Source organism: Tinamus guttatus, unplaced genomic scaffold (assembly GCF_059628265.1).
Source record: "Tinamus guttatus ecotype Peru unplaced genomic scaffold, ASM5962826v1 Tinamus_guttatus_pri_ptg000060l, whole genome shotgun sequence".
Lineage (NCBI taxonomy): Eukaryota > Metazoa > Chordata > Aves > Tinamiformes > Tinamidae > Tinamus > Tinamus guttatus.
In genome coordinates, this window is record NW_028288594.1 from 9,634,121 (window position 1) to 9,655,646 (window position 21,526).

At 43.8% G+C, this 21,526-nt stretch overlaps 1 protein-coding gene across 1 annotated transcript in view; it reads left to right on the top strand.

Moving 5' to 3' along the window:
- PDIA5 (protein disulfide isomerase family A member 5) overlaps positions 1-21,526 on the top strand; it is a 92,746-nt gene that overhangs the window by 17,009 nt on the left and 54,211 nt on the right. The window contains exons 4-8 of the mRNA XM_088519554.1: positions 8,404-8,487; positions 9,218-9,263; positions 14,961-15,053; positions 16,192-16,252; positions 20,054-20,121. Coding sequence (XP_088375680.1) covers positions 8,404-8,487; positions 9,218-9,263; positions 14,961-15,053; positions 16,192-16,252; positions 20,054-20,121 — 352 coding nt within the window. The remainder of the gene's footprint in view (positions 1-8,403; positions 8,488-9,217; positions 9,264-14,960; positions 15,054-16,191; positions 16,253-20,053; positions 20,122-21,526) is intronic.

Below are 21,526 nucleotides of genomic sequence, written 5' to 3' on the forward strand. Positions count from 1 at the left end.
AGGAAAAATGCTGCAGCAGCACAAATAAGTATTATTCATTTAGTGCATTCATTTGCCATTGGGATAGGCATTTAAGCAAGCAAAGGATTGGATTATTTATTGAATTATTTTTAGTAGCAGTCTGAGACAACTTTTGAAAATGAAAGTGCTTTACTTTCACAGTTTACCATTTCCAGAGTGAAACAGGGAATTGAAAGCTGAAGATGTCTGCAAAGAGAAGGTGTTAGGATGTTGTTTTGTATAACCTCAAAGTCAAGCTGTTGTTAATTGTAACTTCATGCTAGTGAATCTGATTTTAGCAATATCTTCTGGCTCATTATGGAAACTGGTATTTTTGTGAAAGCCCCCATTTGCTCAGCCTTGGGTAATTATTCCCTACTCAGACTTTCATGGTTCCCTTTAATGTAGGTCTCCACCATGGACAAAGCTCTGTGATTCCCATCTGCTGTCACAGTGCATGTGCTTGACTTTAGCACGTCAGACTGCTAGGAAGAGGAAATGCCATCTGGCTAAAATCTCTGACTGATTTTTGGTTGGTTTTAATCCTGTTTTTCTTGTTTTCACGTCCTTTTTGTGTCCAGGTCCTTTTTGTCCCCTTCCTGACACAGGTCTAATCATTGTTAGCAGTTGTTAACAGTTCTGCAACACTTATGTGAAGGTGAGATGTCTTCCACAGCGTCGCCCCCGCAAATCATATTTTGGCTGCTAAAACAGCCCTTTCAAGGCTGCATAGCTAAACCTCAGCTGCTGGCTCAGGAGTTAAACCTCATAAGTCTCCTTTTCTGGGATTTCCCCAAGTTTCCATGTTTATCTGCCTTTTAGATGAAATCTTGCTGCCCAGATTTCTAATGCTTTGGATATAGAAAGGCTTTACCCATACACAATGAGAAGTGAATTTGGTTAATGCCTTGCAATAGGAGAGAGGGATTTTTAGAAATAAGGCTACTGGTAGAGATGGCATTAAGTGTCATTTTGCTCTTTAGTTTCTACCTTCACTCTTATAAAGCCAATAAGAAGTAGGATTTCTTTAAGAAAATAAGTCTACTCATCTTTCTTCCGCACAGCTGAATTTTAAAGCTGGTGAAAAGCTTTGAAATGGCAAATAAAGATGACCAGATCTAATGGAGAGAGTGAGAGAGAGGGAGGAAAAAAAAAGGGGGGGAGGGAAGAAGAAAGAAGAAAGTGTGCTTGCTTGAAGCAACCCCTTAAATCCAAATAGATTCGAATGTCTGGATTTGTCCCTTGCTACAGCCACCATGCAGGTGACAGGCAGTTGTCTGCAGCCCAGGTAGACACAAGGGGCACTTTGCAAGTATAAATTTATTGATAACGTGATCCTCGTGTTGCTGCAGTTTATATGGCAAACTGTGCCTCTGAGGTGCGGATTTTCCATCCCTTCCTCCTCCTGTCTCTTTTGTAACCTGTCTATGTGGTTAGTGCTAATTCGTATTAAAGCTCTCAATTTTACAGTAGGAGTGACTATGCAGGAAGTGCTACTGCATTCTGAAATAATTTTCTTCTTTAAACAAGCCCTTAGTGCCTAAGGTAAACCTATTGGGAGTTGGATTTATTGCACTAATTCAAAAATACAGAGTATTTAACTAAAAGTCTCTATTGCTTACACGTACAAGAGTGGGTTCACATCATAGTTTCAGGCAGCCACAGGTATTCCATGACTCCTTTGCCTAGAATTGCTAATTAACAGTGAGTTTTTAACATTGCTGCTTTCCAAACTAAAGTGAATAGTAGATGAGATAAGATTTAATCAAAAGTCCCTCTGTTTTCTTGCCTTTAATACTTCATTTAAAAATAAACATCTTCTAGTGTACTTTCTAGACCCATAATACAGCTAAAAATAAAAGACATGGTCAAGTGCCGTATCCTACGGCATTCACGTGTGTGTGGATCGTCTTCACGTCAAGTTTAGTGAGAATTCAAAGATGCAGTGAGAGCCCTGTGTCCCCAATCAGGACAGTGTCACCACGTCCTCCTGGGCCCTGATTATGCGTCTTAGATGAGGCCTGGGTAGTGTCTAATGAGGAAGGCTTCTTGTTTATAAAGCATGCACTCTGCTTGGCTAGAAGTTCCTGCAGAGCCTTTGCAGCTCCTTTGAGTGTCTTTGCTGTATTTTGAGCTTGCTGAGTGCACCTAACTAATTTATAGCTCTATGGCAAATACCTTTCCTTATAACTTCCAGACTTTCTGTGAGGCTGGAGCTTATGCTGTAGAGTATTTTCCCATGCTTAATTGTTTTTGTCCTATGATACCTCTGTTACCTTCTAATCTTGGGCTTCTTTCTGCTCTTTTGCTCACTTTTCCTTTTAGGAGGACTAATCTCCAGAGCTTTTGGAAAATACTGCTTTTTGATCTCATTCCTATACATTCTTGGGCTGTCTAATCGTTTTCATTGGATGAGTGGTGGTGCTGGGTTTCTCCAGCATATAGATTATGCCATTTGCAGTCCTGGCACGTTTCAGGGGAGTGTTTGCAGCAGAAAACTGATAGCCGTGTGGGTCACAGAGGGCCTTTTTGCTGAGTTGGGGGGGGGCGGGCGGTGAATCAAGCTTTAAATGCAGATGAGACTGCCCTGTCAATCTGCTAATCCTAATTCTTGATCCTTTCCAGCAAGGAGTTTTCCTTTTGTCCTATGTTTTCTTGTTTCCCCCATTCCCTAACAGATTCAAGCTTTTAATGCATTCCTGTAGGGGCTCATTTGTTTTTTGCTATGGAAACCTGTTACTCTTGTTAGGTGCTTAACAAGTTGATCTCCACAAGCAACCGAGGATGGTGGCTTTTTTTTTTTTTTTTCTTTTTGAGACAAATTCTGCATTTTAAGCTTCCTGTGTTTATTATTACCTCCATGTCCATCTCTCTTGGGTTCTGCCTGCAGGTTCGGAAGCGCCGCTCATGAGCGCGGTATCTAAGTGCCTGTCTGCATGAGAGCTGCTCTGTGCTTTCTGTCTGAGAGGAGGTAGCCATTACCATCCAGCAGCCCTTTGGAGAAGGGCTCTTGCAAGCTAGCCTGACAGTTTGAGAAGGGATTTTTGCTGCTGTTTTTACTCTAATTTCAGATCTTTCAAGAGAGAGCGATACCGAAAGGCCTAGGTTTTCTTTACAGATTCTGAGCAGCTTTATAAATGTGACCTGCTGTAAGCAGCAGCAGTTGTAGCAGCTGCCACCCCAGACTAGGAGGGAGGAGGAAGGCTGATAGGGAAGTGGTGCCACAGTCTGAGGGAAGGAAGCTTTTGCAGCGGTCGGTTTGTTTTCTTTGGGTCAGCAAAGTACACGAGTGCTGTAATGTAAATGGATGGTGCAGTCATTGCTGGAGAGTGGGATTGATGATCAGGAGGAGTGTGGTCAGAATCCCGTATTGTCCAAAAGGGGACAACTAAGGAGTTGCATTTTTGATTTCTAAACCCTGCAGGAGCAAATCTGACTATGACTGACTGCTAACGACTTCCTCTTTCACATCAGATTTTTCTAGTGCAAATATGTGTTCTTATGTGGCTTCAGGAAATTTCTGGCACTGACACCCCTCTTGATCGCTGCTTTTTTGGGTCACAAGCTCAGTTAGTCATCTGGCAGGATCTCAACTCTGTGCTTTCTCAGGATGTGCACCGGGCTGTCCTCTGGAGAGGGTTTTCTCTGGCAGAGAGCCAGAGGGCATCGCCAAGGCTGCACTTTGGGCTGGGAATCCCATTTGATAATTCACTTCTGCAGCTCGTCCAAAGCACAGTTGTAGTTCCCTGGAGTTAGAACTGGAGTTACTCTGCAACATCTGTGTGATGTTTTTTACCGTAAGGTAAGAGATTAAAAGCAATTAAACAGCAGAGGCAAGAGGGAGGGCACGCTGATAACATGACACCCTCGACAGATATCTTTCTTTTAGTACTGAAAGCCCTTCCCAGCTCGGGGAAGCAATGCTATTTTGTGCGCAGCCCGGCGCTGCTCTGCTGCGTTACGCTGCCCTGAGCCCCTTCCTCCTCCTTCCCTGCTCCCCTGGCTGCTGGGGACACTGGCAGTGCTCGTTTTGTGCAGCCCCGGATCAAGCAGAGCCTCAGTGGAGTGGCATCTGCAGGTGCAGCTGATGTAAGTGCCTGAGAAAGCCCAATTTATGTGAATTGTTAATCCCCTACTCCAACTGAGACAGGTACGGATAGAGCAGGTAAAGTCTGTTTACAGACGGAGATCTGTGGCTCGTGTGCAGTTGTGTGATACACTGATAGGGAAACAAGACAGTGTTTATGGAGGCAGATTTACTGACCTCATTAGTTAAATCCTTGCTGTCATAGCGTTTTTTCGTGAGTCGTTTCACCTGTGCCTGGCATCACTGGGGCTGTGGATGAAACAGTGAGGTCTGGTCTGTGTTGCAAGTGTTGGCTGCTGCCAGCACCGTCCTTGGTGATGCAGCTGCATGGCATGTGTGTGCAGCACTAAAACGTTATCAACTTAAGACATGAACCTTTTGTGATGGCATTTTTGCTCTTTCCCGAGAGCAAATTTGACAATCAGATCCTCCCTTCCCAGAGGCCAGTATGGTTATAGGGCTGTTCTCCCTTCCTGGTGAGAAGTCGGTAGTCAAGTGTTACAAGATGCAGCAAATATTTAGGGAGGTTGCAGGAGCTCTTGCCTGTGCTTGGGAGGCAGGAGGTTCAGGCTGCAGATGCTCAGGCTTTCCTGCTTCCATGAGCATGTGCCAGGGCAGTCTCCTTGGCCCTGAGGAGGATGTTTTGCACTGCCACCTCCGGGCAATGTCTTTTATTCAGGATCCAGCAAAGACTGTTTTGTTTTCAGAAACCCACATGGACTTGCTGCAGCCAGACTCCTGGGCCTTGCTGCTCTCTTCCTCTTACGCAGCTTTAGCCTCCGTTCTCATTCGCTCTCCCAGCTGCTGCAGCTCCCTTCCCTGTGCAGGCAGCCATCCATCAGGATGTCCCGCCAGTTCTCCGGCGTTCTGGCCGCCAGCTCCGGGCTGGAGGATCCCGGGGTGCCCACGGGAGCGCCCATGGCTCGTCCCTTCGGGATTGCAGCTCCGCTGCTTCGGCCGCAGGAGGTCAGATCTGCTCGGGGAGCCCCTGGCAGATGGCGGCCTTGGCAGAGCGGCTCCTTTTCCTGCTCCTGCTGCCAGGGCGCTCCAGGGAGCAGTGCGGAAGGGGCTCCTGCCTGCTCCCTCCTAATGCCCTGCGGGCAGAAACGTGTCCCAGTGAGGCACACTGGAACGTGGGTGCTGGGGGCAAAGTAGTCTGCAGTCCGCACCCCCTTTGGCTGGTGTTTTGGATGATTTTCCATGGAAATCTGGCTTATTTGTAGGACTCCCGGGAGGCAAAGCTGGGGCTGTTCAGCACTAGCAGATGAGGGATCTGCTCATGTTTGAATTGCTCTTGATGGAAATGGCAGGAGGGAGCCAAGCCCTGTTCCTGGGGACACGATCACTGACCTCACCCCTCAAGCCAGCATTTCTTGAGCCTGATACTTGCCCTAGGATCTGGGCCTTGGTGCTAGAGTCCAGAATTTGGACGTGTCTTCACCCCCTCCCCACTTCCACCATCTTTATAGCAAACTCTTACTCTGCTACTTCAAATCATATAATTAAATTGTGAGAGCTGTAATCCTAATTATCCTCTCCCATGTGAGAAGACTGCTCTTCAGAGAGAGGCTGTTGGCTGAGATTCAAAGGAGGTGAATCTCAGTGCAGAGATTGCATCTGTGTTGATGTTTACTTGCTGAGGATAAGAGGCATTACCAAGTAGTATCAGAGCAGGTTGCTCTTTGCAGGTTACTGTTATTTTGTCTGCCTGTGCACAAAAGCAGAAGAGGGCCATCACTGCTGTTTCTGTACATCTCCTGGCTATTTCAGGAAAAAAATTACAAAAACAAAGAACACATTAGCAGAGCATCTGAGTTGGCATGTGCAAAAATCTGCACTGATGCATGAAAAAATTACTGATACATATTTAGATGTTCCCTATTCTGGAGATTTGCTCCTTTTCCATTCCTTGCATCAGTGCGTGACAGACTGAATTCCCAATGCACCGGTGCAGAGAATCTGCCCAATAAACAGTAAGAGGCTTCCTGGCACCAACTGCTGCTCTCCTTACCTGTGGTAATGGATGTGCGTTCAGGCGGCTGCACAGATCTCTGCAAATGGAGCAGTCTTGAAAGCAGGCAGGGCTTAGAGGCTGTTTCTTTTTGATGAAACAGCTGTTCTTATCTTTCTTTTTTAATAGAAATGGATGTGAGCAGGAAAGGAGATGGTAGGAATGGGAAAAGTAAGATCTGCTAGCAGCTTGCTCACATGCACATCATCCACAGCGTGAGGCAGCCCTCTCGCAGAGGCATCACAGTTGTTCTTGTTCACCTGGGCCACCTATTTACATTTTTCTTGACAAGGCTGAAATGGCCACGAAGGTAGGTCAGTTTAGGCAAGTACATGCCCAGAGTGGGAAGCATTTTGGGAGCAGTTTTGACATTTACAAACATTGGCCGTGGTGTTGACAGACTTCAGCCTGTCGCCAAACAGTTAACTCCATCAGTGCCCTAAGTTGTTCTGCATGTCCCTAGATCTGTGTCTGGGATGAGTCTGATAAACTAATGCCCCCTCTGAGATTCCAGTCCCTTAGATTTAGCCAATGGGACACATGGAGGACTCTGGATGAGAGGAGCCTGGATGTGCTGGCAGCTGGGTTTGATACTATTGCAGGCTGTCTGCGCAAATTGTGTATTGCAAACCAGCTTCTAGGTGGAAATCTAAATCCAGGCTATTTTGCTTCCTAACCTAGTTTGGTCCTGAGGTGAATGTATCTGCTGTTCAATGGGGAACTGAGATGTTTTAGCTTCCTCTTCCACTGCAGTATGGAGAAAAGCAGATGATAGGATCCTTGCTTGCATCTCCAGCCTCTTGGGGAAGCAAAGCAAGTGCACTTCTGGATTAAAATAACAGGCCTTGGCTGTGCTCTGGCAATGCAGAACACACACTGAGTAGGGCTCCTCAGCGCTTCTGTGCTGTTGAGCTTGCAGGTGCTCCTTGCTCGTGAGGTAGTTGCATGGTCTGTTAGCTCCCTGAAACGCTGAGCTGAGTCTTCAGTGCCTCATTCTGATCTTATGCCTGTGCCCGCAGGCCCCCTCTTCATTTCCATCTACAGCAAGTGTTTGGGCAGTGTCCCCGCAAGGGCGCTCTCCTCACGCAAGCTGCGCGCTTGCCGTGTGCTCTGCCTCACTCCTGTGGAAAGGCAACTGGAGAACATGGGGAGAATTAGCTGCCCGCGTGTTATTTGGTGGGGCTCTTGCAACTCTTGCATCTGGGCTTTCTAAAGTGTCTCTAATCAGCTTAAAGTTGATGGGTTTTCAGTGTTCTCATTTTCTAAATTGATTTATCTATGCATAAGGTACAGGTTGTCCTTTGCTAGAAACAAGTTTCTGAGCTTTTTAATCTTGCTGTTTATCTGTGCAGAGAATGGACTTGCCAATATGAATCTTCCTTTTTATTTATTCATGTAGTATTTCACGCTTTTACTTATCTCATTTTGGTCTTTGACCTCCTTCATATTTGTACCAGTTTGAAGGGTCCGTAGAGCTGCACTTCTCCCTCATTTAGGACAGCAGTTAGGTCTCCTAGGCTCTTATCCTGCCCACCTAAGTGCCCTTCTCTTATCTTTTCCTTAGTTTAATCTGGATTGTGCTGGAAGCTGTTTGCTCTGGTTTACAAATCCTTCAACAGAATCTCCTCCCTGCTGCTACTTGCCTCCTTTTCGAGGGGGTGTGGTGGATGGATCTCCCCTCCACTTGCCTCATGTGGCCAGGAAATGCCTCCTTTATACCTAGAGCGAATGGGAGGGCTGGCCTGGCCAAAGCTTGAATAGGTTTTATTTTCTGTGGCACCTCTTTAAAACTAACTGCTCTGCATCTGAAAGCTCTTGCCCTGGAGAGATTGGGAAGATGTTTCTTTTAGTTGCAGAGTTCTTTTCTGGGGGATACAAAAGCTGACAGGCTCTTTTTCTTTGTGTGCTTTCACAGGCACTGCTCTCTGACCCTCCTGTAATGATAAGATCCTTGAAAACTTGAATTCGAAATTTTCTGTTTATCTTATGGATGTAAAGCCTGCCGAAGTAGTCAGACTTGCTGGCGTGGACTCCTTTTCCACACGATAGGTTCTGATTTTGGAACATGGCCATGAATTTGTTTTAACATAGTCACCTTGTCCTGACCAAACAAAATGTGAACTTAAATTGACTAATGCAGATTTCTATAATGCTTGTCCCACAAACTTAGCTAAAGAGCTTCTAAATTACCACTAGCTGCAACCAATTGCTAGTAAAGAACAAAGTAATAAGTTTTCACTACTGAATGCTTTTGATTTCTTTTTTTTTTTTTGTAACCACTTTTCTTCCAATATGTTTTTTGCAGTGATACTGAAAGCCGAAAATTATGCAAGAAGATGAAAGTAGATCCTAATTCAAAGGAGAAAGGAGTGGAATTACTCCATTATAAGTGAGTGCTGGGCTGGGATTTGTAGCTCCTAATTATTCATGCCCCTGTTAGGACCATTCATTCTCCATGCAGCTCCATGAAGACTTTTTATTTATTTTTCTCTCAACCCTTTCACATTTGAAATTGTTTGCTGTTTCTTCAGTTTGTGAGCATGTGTTACACTAGAAGTTGAGATGAACTCATGTTGCTGTTGAATAGAGTGCACTGAAAGCTTGAGCTGAGCCTAGGAGAGGTGTCTGATGGGCTAGAACTACCCAGAGCAAGGGCTGAGGCTGCAGCTTCAGCTTCTCTGCACTTGCCCGTTGGCTTGTGCCTTGGGCAGGTGGCTTCAAATTTGTGTTGTTTCCTTTCCTGCCCCAAGACAGCACTTTTTGCAAAGTATTTGGAGAAAGACAAGTGAAATGAGAGAGCAAAGGGTTTTTCTCCCTGGAAATAATAGAGGTTGCTACAAATGTATGAGACAGCAAGCAGCTGCATCGCCAAAGAACCTCTGCTAAGGGCATGATCTTGTTAAAGCTTCAGAGTGAAAATTTTCTAGAGACCTATTCACTTTCTATGTGATTTTATTTCACCCTGACGTTTTCTTCACTGTTTTTTCTTGAATTTGCTTAGTTCTATGGCTTTGGCTGGATAATTTTGTCCTGGTTAGTGAGATACTTGGGAGAAGAGCTGTATGATTTCTAGCAACGCTATTGTAAGTTAACTGTATTCCCCACTCCTTATTCAACAGGGATGGTGCATTTCATACTGAATATAACAGAGCTGTCACATTGAAGGTAAATTTAAATATTTGATTATTATTTTTTGTTCTTTGCTAGATATGGGGGAGATATTTGTGAATTCGATATGGCTGTTGATACCTTGTTTCATGTTAAAGGCAGAAGGGGAGGGAGGGAATAGTCATAAGCAGCTGCCAGAATGACCTAGAGATCTTTCTAAAGATCTATTCATCTGCCAACCACAGCTTCAGGAAAGCTGAGATTTTAAGTATTATTAACAACACTGAACCTGTGTTAAACTGTAATGTAGTCTGTGAGCTGTCTTGCAGCTTGGTAACAAATAGGGTTTTTTTTTTTTTTTTTTTTTTTTGTTTATTCGTTCGGATTACAAGATGGCAGTATAACTAAAAGCATTAACTGGAGTGCCTTTTGCTAAGGAGTTCTCTGGGCTTTTTAAGTCTTGTGTTTATACACTTCAATATTTTAAGAGCAGAGTGGCCTTATCTTGGATCTGATTATGGAGGGTAAATTCCTATGGCTATACCCTGGGTACAGCAGGGATAAAATGATCTTCCTTCTCCTTCAAGCTTTGACACAAAGCAACTGGAAGGGAGAAGCTTTTCTGCGAGAGCAAGGGAAGGAAAAATATGTGAAACTTGAAATGAATGCTTGGATTTTAATGGCTGCTGAAACAATAAACTAAAAGAGCAGTAAGCGGGCAGAAAGAACATAGCCTTCCCATATGAAGTCCTGGCAAAGTGCTGTGATTCTCCTTGCAGGAACCTGCAGCCCTGGCTTGCAGAAAATGTTTCTGCTCCTCTCTGATGCAGAGTTTTCATTTCTCTTCCTTCTCCCTCTCAAGCAAACTCGGCCTTTGCACCATCGTCAGTGTCGTAGAGGCTTCATGAAGTCGATCAAGGCTGGTGCACTTACATTCACTGGCCTTTTTTGGTTTGTTCTAGGGATTAGGCTGGGATGAAGGAAGACCTGTGTGAGGTGCTGCATGAACCTGAGTGGCTGCTCCTAAGCAGGCTTTCTGTACCTGCCTTTTACAGACAGATTTTTTGTGGGATGGATGTGTCCAGGGAAGCTCTCTTCAGAAATGCACAGTGGCTGTGTCAGCTGTTCAGCCTGAATTTGGCAGGTTACACATTCTGCAGGCTTCAGGGGGCACAAGGGTGGCTGGGAGAACACAACTGTATCTCTTCTTATCTCCTGCAGTAGAAATCTCGTCTGGGACAAAGAAAGTCAGTGCTAGGTACCCAGCCTAGTCAGCAAATTTTGAGGCTCCTTGTGTTGTTAATAGGAGATGCAGTTAAACTTCTTTCCTCTTGGTGGGTGACAGAGCAAGGGAGACTTATTGGTTGCTTAAATCTGGGGAATTTGAGCGCTCCTTGAAATCTCCTTTCTGCCCTCAGTAAAGCACTGCAACCAGAAATTAGTGCTGTGATTCTTCATGACAGATAAGATCAACTGGAAGGCAGTTGCAGAGCCCCAAGGAGTGCTTTGGCCAAGGCGCAGTTGTAGCAAAACAGGAACTGTGTCACTTGCTCTTTCAGCTGCTGCTGGTTTGCAGTGAGTATTTCCCCCTTCCCTCATGCCCTGGGGCATGCTTGCTGCCTGCTGATGAGGCCGCCGCAGCCCTAGGGTGAGCCCGTGGCCAGGGAGGCAGGACCGGGGTGCAAATGGAAGAGGGTTTTGGAGCTCCCTGCCTCCCTCCGCATGCATGCACACTCCAAAAACTCAATTCCTTCGCAATTCAACCGTCCCCTGTGCGACCAGCTACCAGTAATTTACAGATTAGGCAGCGCATCCAAACTGGACCCTGGTCACTGAACTCCTTTGGCTGCTAACTTGTTCTGCTGCTCACAACTATCTGAATATTATTGTGATTTCTCCCTCTGTGCTATGTCTCCTCCTCGCCTCGTGCACAGACAGTGATGTTGCGTGCCTGCCTTCAGCTCCATTTGCCAAGAAAGTCCCAGTACATTACGAATAGCGAGCAGCAGAACACAGAGATGCAGAGAGTATCAAACCCTTTCTGTGGGCAGGTGGGCAGACTGAAGAGCAGAGAGATTAAAGGATTTGTTTCACATCATTCAGCAAGCCGATGGCAAGAAAACTTGGATTTTTTGTGCTGTCCGGTTGACATATTAACTAGTAGGGTGTTTTGGAGAATAATGAACCCAGCTCTGAGGAGGGAGTGCTTCATAACTTTTAAGAGAGTCCTTCTGAAGTAATCAGCAATTGCATAATTTGACTGATCTGGCTGATAGTGTACTTGGATTTTGAGGAAAGCTTTTCATTTCTTAAACTAAATCCTTATGTAATTAGCAGAGATCCCCTTGTGGGGTAACTGTTAAAAAGGTGAGGAATAAGGACTGGTTCAGGGCTCAATTCGGAGAGAATTTAATAGTCGGAACCTCCTGCTGCTGAGACTTTTGTTGGCATCCGAGCTGCTCGGGGTATCTGAGGAAGGAGGTGGACAGCAAGATGGAAGTTTGATGGAAAATTTCCAGGAATAGGTTTTTGTTTTCTTTTCTTTTTAAGGCAGACTTGTGCAAAAAGCCGGGAAGTTTCTGAGGACACCAAGTAGTTTGTTACTATGACTGCAGGGTAATGAATACAACGTGGGGAAGGACCAGAGTGTACAACAGCTGACACAGTCCATAAACTTCTGGATTGTCAGAAATTGAGAACATTTATCAGTATACTCTGTATACGAGTGATCCTAGTGCAGTTTTTCCTCAGGTATCTGCAGCTGCTTTTGGAGACCCCAGTTTAGATCAGGTCTTTACAGGTATGTCTGTTCTTACGCTGTTGCAGCTGCACTGCTTCCTCAGCTTCCTTTCTTCTATAAGGCTGGTATCCACGTTGTCTTTATTACAGGTTGAAGCCTTTCCTGGAGGGTAGAGTCCAGGGAAATTTTTTTCTCCTAAAATGGAGAAAACTCATTAAAATATAAATCTGCTTAGTACTAATAAAGGGAATAGACTAACCCAATAAATTAGTCCTGCTCTGAACTCTGAATCCTTTTCAAATTTGTTCTTGTAGGTTGCTCATTAAAACTAAGCAGGGTGTGTGTGTGTGAGTGAAATCAAGAAAAGTCTGTTATTAGCATCCCTACTGCATTCTGCTTTGCTGCAGTGAAAAGTACAGGGATGGGTTTTTCCCCCTCTCCCAGGTCATATAAGATGGCCAGCTACTTTGCTGGTAAAACTTGCTTCACTTCTGTGGGGTGGATGGGCTGAAGGCACATCCTTGGGGTCTGCTGAACTGGGCTTAAGGTTCAAAACTGGTGTGTGGGCCCAAGCAGAGCTGCAGCCAGCAGGGTTTGTTGGTCCATAGGGTCAGAGCAGGTCCTAGCCACGCTCTCCTCCAACAGACGTGCAGCTGATTCCTCGTGTGGAGGTTGCTTGAAGTGGCCTGGACCTTGCGCTGAACTCTGTCCCTTCAGCCTGGGGACTGTTGATTTTCTGTGATTAGAAGTGTTATATTTTGTTCGTGTGGTATTGTTTATTTTTTTTTCCTCTTTTTCCCCTCTTTAAAGACGCAGATGAAGTGCTAGCTCTTCACAAAGCAGAGTAATGAGTGCGAGGCAATATACTGCCTATTCTTGCCAAAAGACATTACACATCTATTTTTTTTTCTCTTGGCTGAGAGGGAGAGGCTGGATGAATTAAATCTCTTTAATCCACCATCCTCTAACCACATCTGTTTCTACACAAGTGAACTTGGCACACAGGAATTCTTGAAACTAGCAGAGTCCATCACACTCGTTACTGTTGAAACATTGACCCCCTCTCTCCCCGCCATGTGTAGTTGAGGTCTGTGCAAACTGAGAATGAGCAGAACTTCATTTAGTCTACACTTAAAAACACTATCTCCTGTGTTTTGTCTTCCTCTCCTCTTTTTTCACTGGATATTATTAAGTCTCTTTTCAGCACTGGTTGGGATGCTAATGCCTGTAGTTCTAGTGCTTTTTACAGCTATAACTTGATTTTTTTTTTTTCCCCCCTCTGGTTAGCTCCTTTCTCTACTAATGCCATATTAAAATAAATTTTTACTCTTCAAAGTGGCTGTGGTCCCAACACAACCAAACTCATCCCTTGGGTCTCCTCACTGGGGACATTTAACTCTCTTCTCTCTGGGTATATTAAGTGCTTTGCTTGCTGTCTAGTGACTAATATATATTGCCTCTTGTGATAAGACAAATCTCTTCAGTATTAGCTGAGTGAGTAGACAGAAATGTTAATGCAGTAAATGAGTCCTGCCATAAGCTCTGAATCCTCCCAAGCCTTGCAGAACCAACTGGGATGCAGGAAGAGGAGCTCTCTGTTGAGAAGCTGTTGGGATGTTGTAGCAGAGCAGCCTGGCCAGGGCCGGGAGGTGGGAGAAGCCCCTCTGAGGCTCTTGTGGTGCTGTGTGTTCCCAGGGGCACTGCCAACCTGCGCTGAGAAGGGCCGTTCAGACGTGACCCTTGAAGATGGGTGCCCTGTGTGTGCGTCTGTGCATACACAACTGTCCTTTCTCCAGGTTGGCAGAATGTCCCACGGGCTGGAAAAGGCTTCAGTGAATGACACAACGTTCCTCTTTTTCTGCTGCAACTCCAGGTTCGTTCAGTGCTGTCTCAGTATGGTTCCCCTATCCTTAAATGGAGGATCCCTGCTCAGGGATTTCTCTCCATTCCTGGGAGTTGATGTGTGCAGAGTCCTGCAGACATTGCCATAGAGAAAGAAATGGGGCCAGAGTAAGCAGTGAATGAACATAGAAATCCAAGTTTCCTGCTTCTTAGAGCACAGGCACCCAAGGATTGCAGTGAGTGAGGCTGCAGCTCCCATGTGCAGCTGGAAACAGGGAAAAATGCTACTCACTGTAAACAAAGGAGTTTCATTGACTTCAGAGAACTGGAATTTCCCTCAGGCTCAGTCTGAAATCAGAATCACTCAAGTATTTCTTTATGGTAAAGAGAATATCTGTGATCTGCCAAGTAGAGGTGCTTGGTTTTGTGTCAGTTGGTCAGAACAGTTCTGCATGTGTCTGTACTGTGCTTGTGGAATAGGGCAGCTGCAGAAACATCGCGATTTATAGCTCCCACTTCTGTTGTCGCTTTTTATTGTTACGCTCCTACGTAAAATCCACTGAGCCCATTTTCTAGATAAATGGGTCAGAGGGGGAACTGTTTATGGATTATTCTTCTTTTGACCAAATAAGCAGTTTGATCTGCAAGTCTGGATTTCATTGTTACTCGCCGCGAGCAAAAGCAATGTGCCCTCCATCCAGTCCTGTTGGACTCGAAGGTTGCTTGGGAGCAGTGAAGGGCCTGGGAACCTGACCTCTCCATACAAAGAAATGCTTCCTGCTAAGCCAGGGAGTAGTTGTGGATGTATTGCAGCTCTGGTGCCATTGAAAGAGCCTTCTTGTAGTCTGAGGGAGCATTGAAGCTGCTGTCTGGGTGCTGGTCTACCTCCTCATTGCTCTCCCCAATTTTAGAGTGGACATAGGCACTGGTGAGCTGGGATATCAGTTGTGAAGAATGTCTGCCCCTTTACTTTGTTCATACATCCTATCATTTTGTTCAGCAGCTGGAAGTCTGTGTTCATCTCCAGTATAGCAGAACTATAAGAGTAGAATAGCAAAGATGCTAATCAAAAAGTCATGGCTATTGTTCCCATGACAGGAAGGATTTGAGATAAAAGGCCTTGTGGTTCTCATTCTGTTTGCTTTAAAAACTGTTCTTTCCATTCATTGCAGTCCATGGTGGCCTTTCTGAAGGATCCAGAAGGTGCTCCGTTATGGGAAGAGGATCCCGAAGCCAAAGATGTTGTGCATGTTGACAGTGAAAAGGTATATTACAGGGGAGAGATTCAGTATGTTTTATAAAAGTGTAGAATTTAAGGAGTGGAGATGTTTATGTGAACTCCTAGGGAACCAGTATTTCCTTTCTTTGGAAGAGAAATTTAAAGCACCCAAATTGTGACAAAAATTGCAGACTATGATAATATAGCACAAGGTCTCCTGCTTGCTTCCTTCCGCACTCCCACGTGTGGTCATGGTGTTAGTCTGCTAGCTATACAGCAAGTATCAAAGCATTACAGATATTGTGATGGAAGAGGCCTGTTTGTCTGGGGCAAATGTAGCATGCTGTGGTAAAATAGGTGCAAGTTGGAGAAAAAATACTAGTCTTGTAATTACACGTTATATAGGTTATATGCAGGTTATAAATTAAATTGTTGTGTGCCTGAGGTTGTTACAGGACGTCCGAGCAGATAGGAGCAGAATCCAGATCTTCACTGATTTAACCTTCTATGGCAACTTGCTGCTCACTACTAAGTGGGAAAGCAGCAAATAAGATAAAATTACCTTAAAAAGTCAGTCCCACCACAGAGCTGACCATTATTTTCTCCTTAATAATCAGCTTGGTATTTTGTATCAGTTTTCTAATCTATTGATTTTTTTTAAAAAAAACTTTAATTGATTGGACTTTAGCTGATATTTCATAAAGGGCCTTTTCAATTTTCTAGCTTTCATTTTTAATATTAGAAACAGTTATTTTGACATTTAGTTTTTGTAGAAAGATTAATTTTTAATGTTCACCTTTTGTACTCTTATTACTAGCCATCCAAGACTTTTAAAGCCTTCATCTGGCTTCTCTACCATGCTGGCACTGAAAAATCTATTCTCATGGTTTCTCATAGCCTGGCAAGGTTTCATAGTGTGGTAGCTGGACTTAATAATAAGCAAAATAAGTCTCACTTCATGAATTAGAGTACTCTTCTTCCCCCCGTCCCCAGATGGAGTCAGGAAAGGAAATATTTTTAGTAACAGCCTATTCGGTGAGAACTGGCCAGCCAAGTAAATGAGCCTATGTGCTATTGATAGATATATTTACCTTTTAAAACTTCAAACACAATTAATAATAGGAGATGTTTGTTGTATCTATGTTTTTTTTTATTGATAGCTTATTTTTTTGCTCCTTTGTTAGGAATTGAGAAGACTTCTGAAGAAGGAAGACAAACCCCTTCTGATGATGTTCTACGCCCCATGTAAGTAATCCAGCAAAGACCTCTTGCATCATCTTCATCTTCACTCAGAGATGTCGTGTCAGACTGGTAACCTTGTGTGTGCTTCTTTCAATAATCCTATCCTATCTCATCTTAATCATTCAACTCCTGATGTTGTTCTGACCATTTGTCTTCAGTTTCCCCTAGCTGTCCATTTCTTGCTTCTTAGAGTATCAATATTTTCTTCCTTTATCCCAGTCTTGCTTCTTGTGATGATGACTCAGTCATTGTTCTTTCAAGATGTCACTTACATTTATCCCTTGTTCTTTCTAAATTTATGCTGTACCAGACAGAAATAAGGTAGGAAGAAGAAATAGGAAGAAATAGTGTAGATGTTAAAAGATCTGTTTGGCCCTTTGGCCCGTATGGAACTATAAGCACGTGCGAGAAGCTGGTTCCACACAAGCAGGTATTTTCCCAGGAGACCATGGCTCCAAAAGAAGCTGCATGTGTCCTAACTGCCAGGGGACGAAGCAATGCACTGGTCAGGAGGAAGAGACTCCCCTGCTCTGTTCAGGAGTCAGGACAGGGGCTCCTCCCCATGTTGGCAAGACAATCTCAAGCAAGCAGGGTTTCATCAGAGCAGGGAGGAAAGAATGCGTTGGAGCCATTGCATTTCTTTGGTTACCTTCACCTTACATTGCTGTTACCTTGTCACTGTATTGACCACTTATTCCTGCATTTTGCAAATTTCTAACTGCTTTTTTTTTCCATTTCTTGGTGACAAAGAGACTTTTAGCTCTTTAAAACTGAGTGTTATTGCAGTAGAGTTGTTCTTCAGCTAGAAAGCAGAGGAGCCAGGAGAAAGGAATGAACATGTGACCTAAGCTAGAAAAGCCTCCCAGCTCTGCTCTGATGGTGAAATTGATGTTAGTCATCACTGGCAATTTGCCGGTTATTTCTCTTACGTGTGTCCCATGGCAGCATTTCCTGGTGTTACTCAGTAGTTTTCCTTGGTAATTATTGCCTGAAAAGCCATTCTGCTCTTTTTAGTCTCATTTGAGTACTGCCAAGATGGACAGAAATACCCAAGCCTTTAGCAGATGGATCACAGAGAGAATGTCTTTTCCTTTCCTTCAGTTTGCTGCAGCGCTGTGCCTTCGCACGGGGCCCTGGGACTCCCAGGCACTGCGGCTGCCTTGGTGTCAGCAGGAGGTGACGCGCCTGCTCTGCCCCTCAATTGTCCCTTCAGGGAAGGTGCCAGCCCAGAATCCTCTCAAAATTTACCTCCATCACAAATAATCGTTTCCCACAACTAAGGCTCTTGGAGAAATGCACCTTATCTAACCCTTTGTTCTGTTTGAACTGTTCCCCCAGCAAGCCTCCTTTCAGCTTCTCTCTTTTGAAGCACCAAAATACCTGCTAGTCTTCAGTGCTGCAATTCTGCTGCTGCTTTATAAGCTGCTGTGAAGCAAACCTACTTGTAAGGCTTTCCCCCTGCCCCCCCGCTCTGATTTCACAATTCTTCACTCCCTCATCTTTTATTTAACACACAAGCCCAACTTACTTGGTTCCTGTCCAACTTTTTCTTTTCTTACTCCTGTTCCCCTTCCTCAAGACAAAAGGCATCTAGCAGTTGTGTTGAAAGACTGACTTTGGTAAGCTGAGGTCATTGGTTACTGCCTTTTGGTACAGGTGTAGCATTTCATAGTGGGGAACAGCAAATCAAGGCTGGTTTCCACTGTCTTGTTACTTTTAATGGGTGACTCAGGGAGATGCTTGGCCAGAGAGGACATCAGAGTCTTTGTCAAGGAGGGTGTGGGCAAGACAGCTGCAGTATTTCTCAGCTTTGTTGGAAGCAAGAGGTTTTAGAGTCTGTGGCAGATTCATAGGATGTGGGCTTTGTCATTATATACCAGTGCAGAGGGAGGCAGAAATGGCTGCAAACTTAAATGTCATTTCTTTAATATTTCAGGAATGCTTGGCCTGGGTGAAGCTACTCAGAGCAAAGGCATGCTTTCCTTGAAAGATATTACCTGCCATTTCAAGACTATTCATTGTAGTTTTTGGCCTGTATTATAAAGTCACACAGCACTAAATATGAAAAATTGGGTATTCTTGCAGGCATTTAGATTTATTTGTAGTGTAACTCTCTCACAGATGGCTCCTGCAGGAAATGGTCTGGATTTAGCAACAAAAGGAGCTTTTTATAATGTCTTTGTGCTTGCAGTGCTTACACTGTGCATATAGTGCATTTAAAATGAAATTGTTAAATACTGAAAAACTATATGCATTTAATTAAAAAAATAGTCAAAATGCAAGAATTAATAACAGAAGAAAATGGGACATTTTTACATTACCCTTGTATGCCTGTGTAGGGGCATGTGTTGCTTGATAAAGTTTTGAACTGTATAATGCAGGATTGCATGGGTAAGAGAAATTGTATTGAAGTGGGTTTGGAAGGGCTGAGTTTGAAGCAGCAGCTGAGTTAGGAAGAGAAGGATGATATGTGTGATAGTTGGGTGCGGGAGGCTAATACATGCCTATAATCCAGGATGAAATTCAGGGAATTGGAGGAGGTGGAAGAGGACAAGTGAGGGAGGGATATGAGTAGTTGGGGATATTTGAGGCCTTGGGCTCTTGAAGAGAACAGAAACCAAGAACATTCAGAAGATGCAGTGTTAACTCATATTTTTTGATGTCTATCCAGTGGTTTGGATGAAATTCTAAGACCTCAGTAGGCCTCAGATGAGCGATTTGTGCCTACCAAGAAATCATCACTTTAACGAACTCTGATTTAATGACCTTGTGGACCACTTGAGTAGAGAGATCAAAAGCAGCAAGACCATAGCAATAAGGATTCTCGTTCCTCTGATTAAAGGATGTTCTTCCCACACATACTGATATGATCCCAAACCAGTGGTTGCAAAATCTGTTCCTCCTGTCTTGGAAGATATTTTCAAAGCTCTTGCAGCTCTTTCTTCACCAGAAAATAAATGTTGCCTATTGTCCTGTGGTAGACCCAAGAATCTCTGCAGAAAGCCTGTGCTTGGCTGCTGCCCCCTTTCTCTTGCACAGTCTGCGCTTCCTTCTCTTTCAGTGCACATACATTTTACTTGGCCAGGGTAAAACCTGCTGGCTTACGAGGTGATTTGTTCTTAATCTTTTCAGTCACAGTGCCACACTCCAGCTCTACGTGAATGGTCTTCCTCCTGCTCTTTTCCTCAGCATGTGAAGGTCTTGTCTTAGAAGGGGTGTTACTGCCTCCGAGTTATTGGTTTCCTCAACTAATATAGCACTTCTTAACTTTTGAGGCTTCTTTGATGTGTTTGGGAAATGTGTTTCAACTTAATTTTCAAAGTCTTTTAAGTTAGGCTGGTTCTGGAGTCCCTCATTTCTTTGCCCTCATGTAAAAGTTCCGATTCTGACTTTCTTGGTTACGGCAGCACGTTTGAAACGCAACTAGCTTTCTGCTCGAATTGACAAGCACAGTATCTTCCCTTGACTTCTGAAATATGTGCAAGTTTAATCCTGTGATCCACTCTGGGCTTGGCTCAGAGCCTGGGGAATATGAGGTGGTGGTGATGTTCTTCCCCAAATTTGGTCCAAGAAATTACTTCAAAATTGAATAGCGTGAAAACATGCAAAAATAGCTGTAAATAGCATAAAGTAACTTCCTTAGAAACTAAAAATCTGAAGTATTTAGTGAAATATATTTAAATTGTTTCAGTTCTTTTTACATATATATAAATGTGGTTTTGTGTTTTGGAACACAGTGAGATTCTGTAGAGTAGCCTGAATAGAGCTGTGTGTTACTTACACTTTTTTCTTTTTTTTAATCAGGGTGTGGTGTTTGTAAGAGAATGATGCCATCTTACCAGCAGGCAGCCACAGAACTGAAGGGTAAATATGTAAGTGAGAAGATAAGATTTATATAAATGTAAAAAGTCATTTTACACATTGTGTTTAGTGCAAATGCACTGCAAATGGAAATATTCAATGTGGAGAATTTTTAAGTAAGTCAAAAACAAATAAGAGGCTGTTCCAGATTTCTTTAGGATTCATTTTCTTTGGGTTTTGTTTTATTATTTGTTTCTTTACTTTTAATGCTAAAGGATTAAAACATTAAAGGAGAAACTGTGGCTCTAACCCTGTGTAGTTTTAGATGCCTAACTCCTATTTGCTGAGTTTGTGGTCCTACTGTACTCTGTTGGGTATGGATGAAGGAATGTTTACTATTCTAGGACTGATCAGCTTAATGTTTCATGAAAGGATTGGTAATAATTAATCTGTATGTTCAGTGGAGAATAACAATGTTGTGGCAGGGGATATTGGTTTCCTGAATCAGCATGGTCAATACTTGTAGCAGGTTGAAATCAAAATATGTTTTGACCCTTAAAATCCATTAAGAGCATTCACAATAATTTAGTTATCTGTTTGAACTAATAAGGCATGTTTTCTTTAAGCAAGTCAAAGGCACTCAGTTCAAGATCTGATAATGTACTTTATGTATAATTTACATCAATAATACCTGAACAACCGAAGAAATACGATTGCTGTTTCATGATTTTGCCTGGATTTGGTCTGTTTCTACCTGTTATCCTTCACCTTGAAATTCACAGGTTTCCTCAGGAGAGGCAATTTGTGATGAGGCTAAAGATGAAGCATTGAGATCCTTTGCTAGGGCAGCTCTGGTCAGCACATCGCATAAGCACTGAATGTTGTCAGACTTCCCATGTTCTCCTTTTTTAAATTTATTTTTTGTTTAAGTGTTTTCTCTAAATCCTAATATGCTTAGGGCTACATTCAGTGGGAGTTGCTCGAGTTTATTCAGGGTACAGCACAAGCCTCGGAGACGTTTTCAGGGGCGTTTTGATCTGCCCAGGCAGCGTTCACGGTAAATCTCACCGCAGTGGCAGGTACCCTGAGTCCTTTGCAAAGCAGTTCATGCCCTGCAGAGCAGGAGCATCGTCAGGCTTGCGGGGGGGATAGGAATTAAAAAACTAATCACCTACACGCGTAATGCGAGAGAGAAGGCATATCAAACAACTCTGCATTTTCCTCTTATCTCCAGCCTTGCCACATGCAGTTCTGTTTTATTAAATTCAGACCAGAGAATTTAAGCGCCAGGTCTCCTCCAATTTGTTTCTTTTCTCCTGCTGTTGGGAATGGTCTCTCTGGAGATCTGACCTGATCCTAGCCAGCTAAGTGACAAGGCTGTGGCCCTGTGCTGGTCCTGGCACAGGGCAGTGCTGGCAGCAGCGCAGGCCAGGGATGGGTTGTGTCAGGGTGCTTCTTGTGCAGGATCAGTTCAGG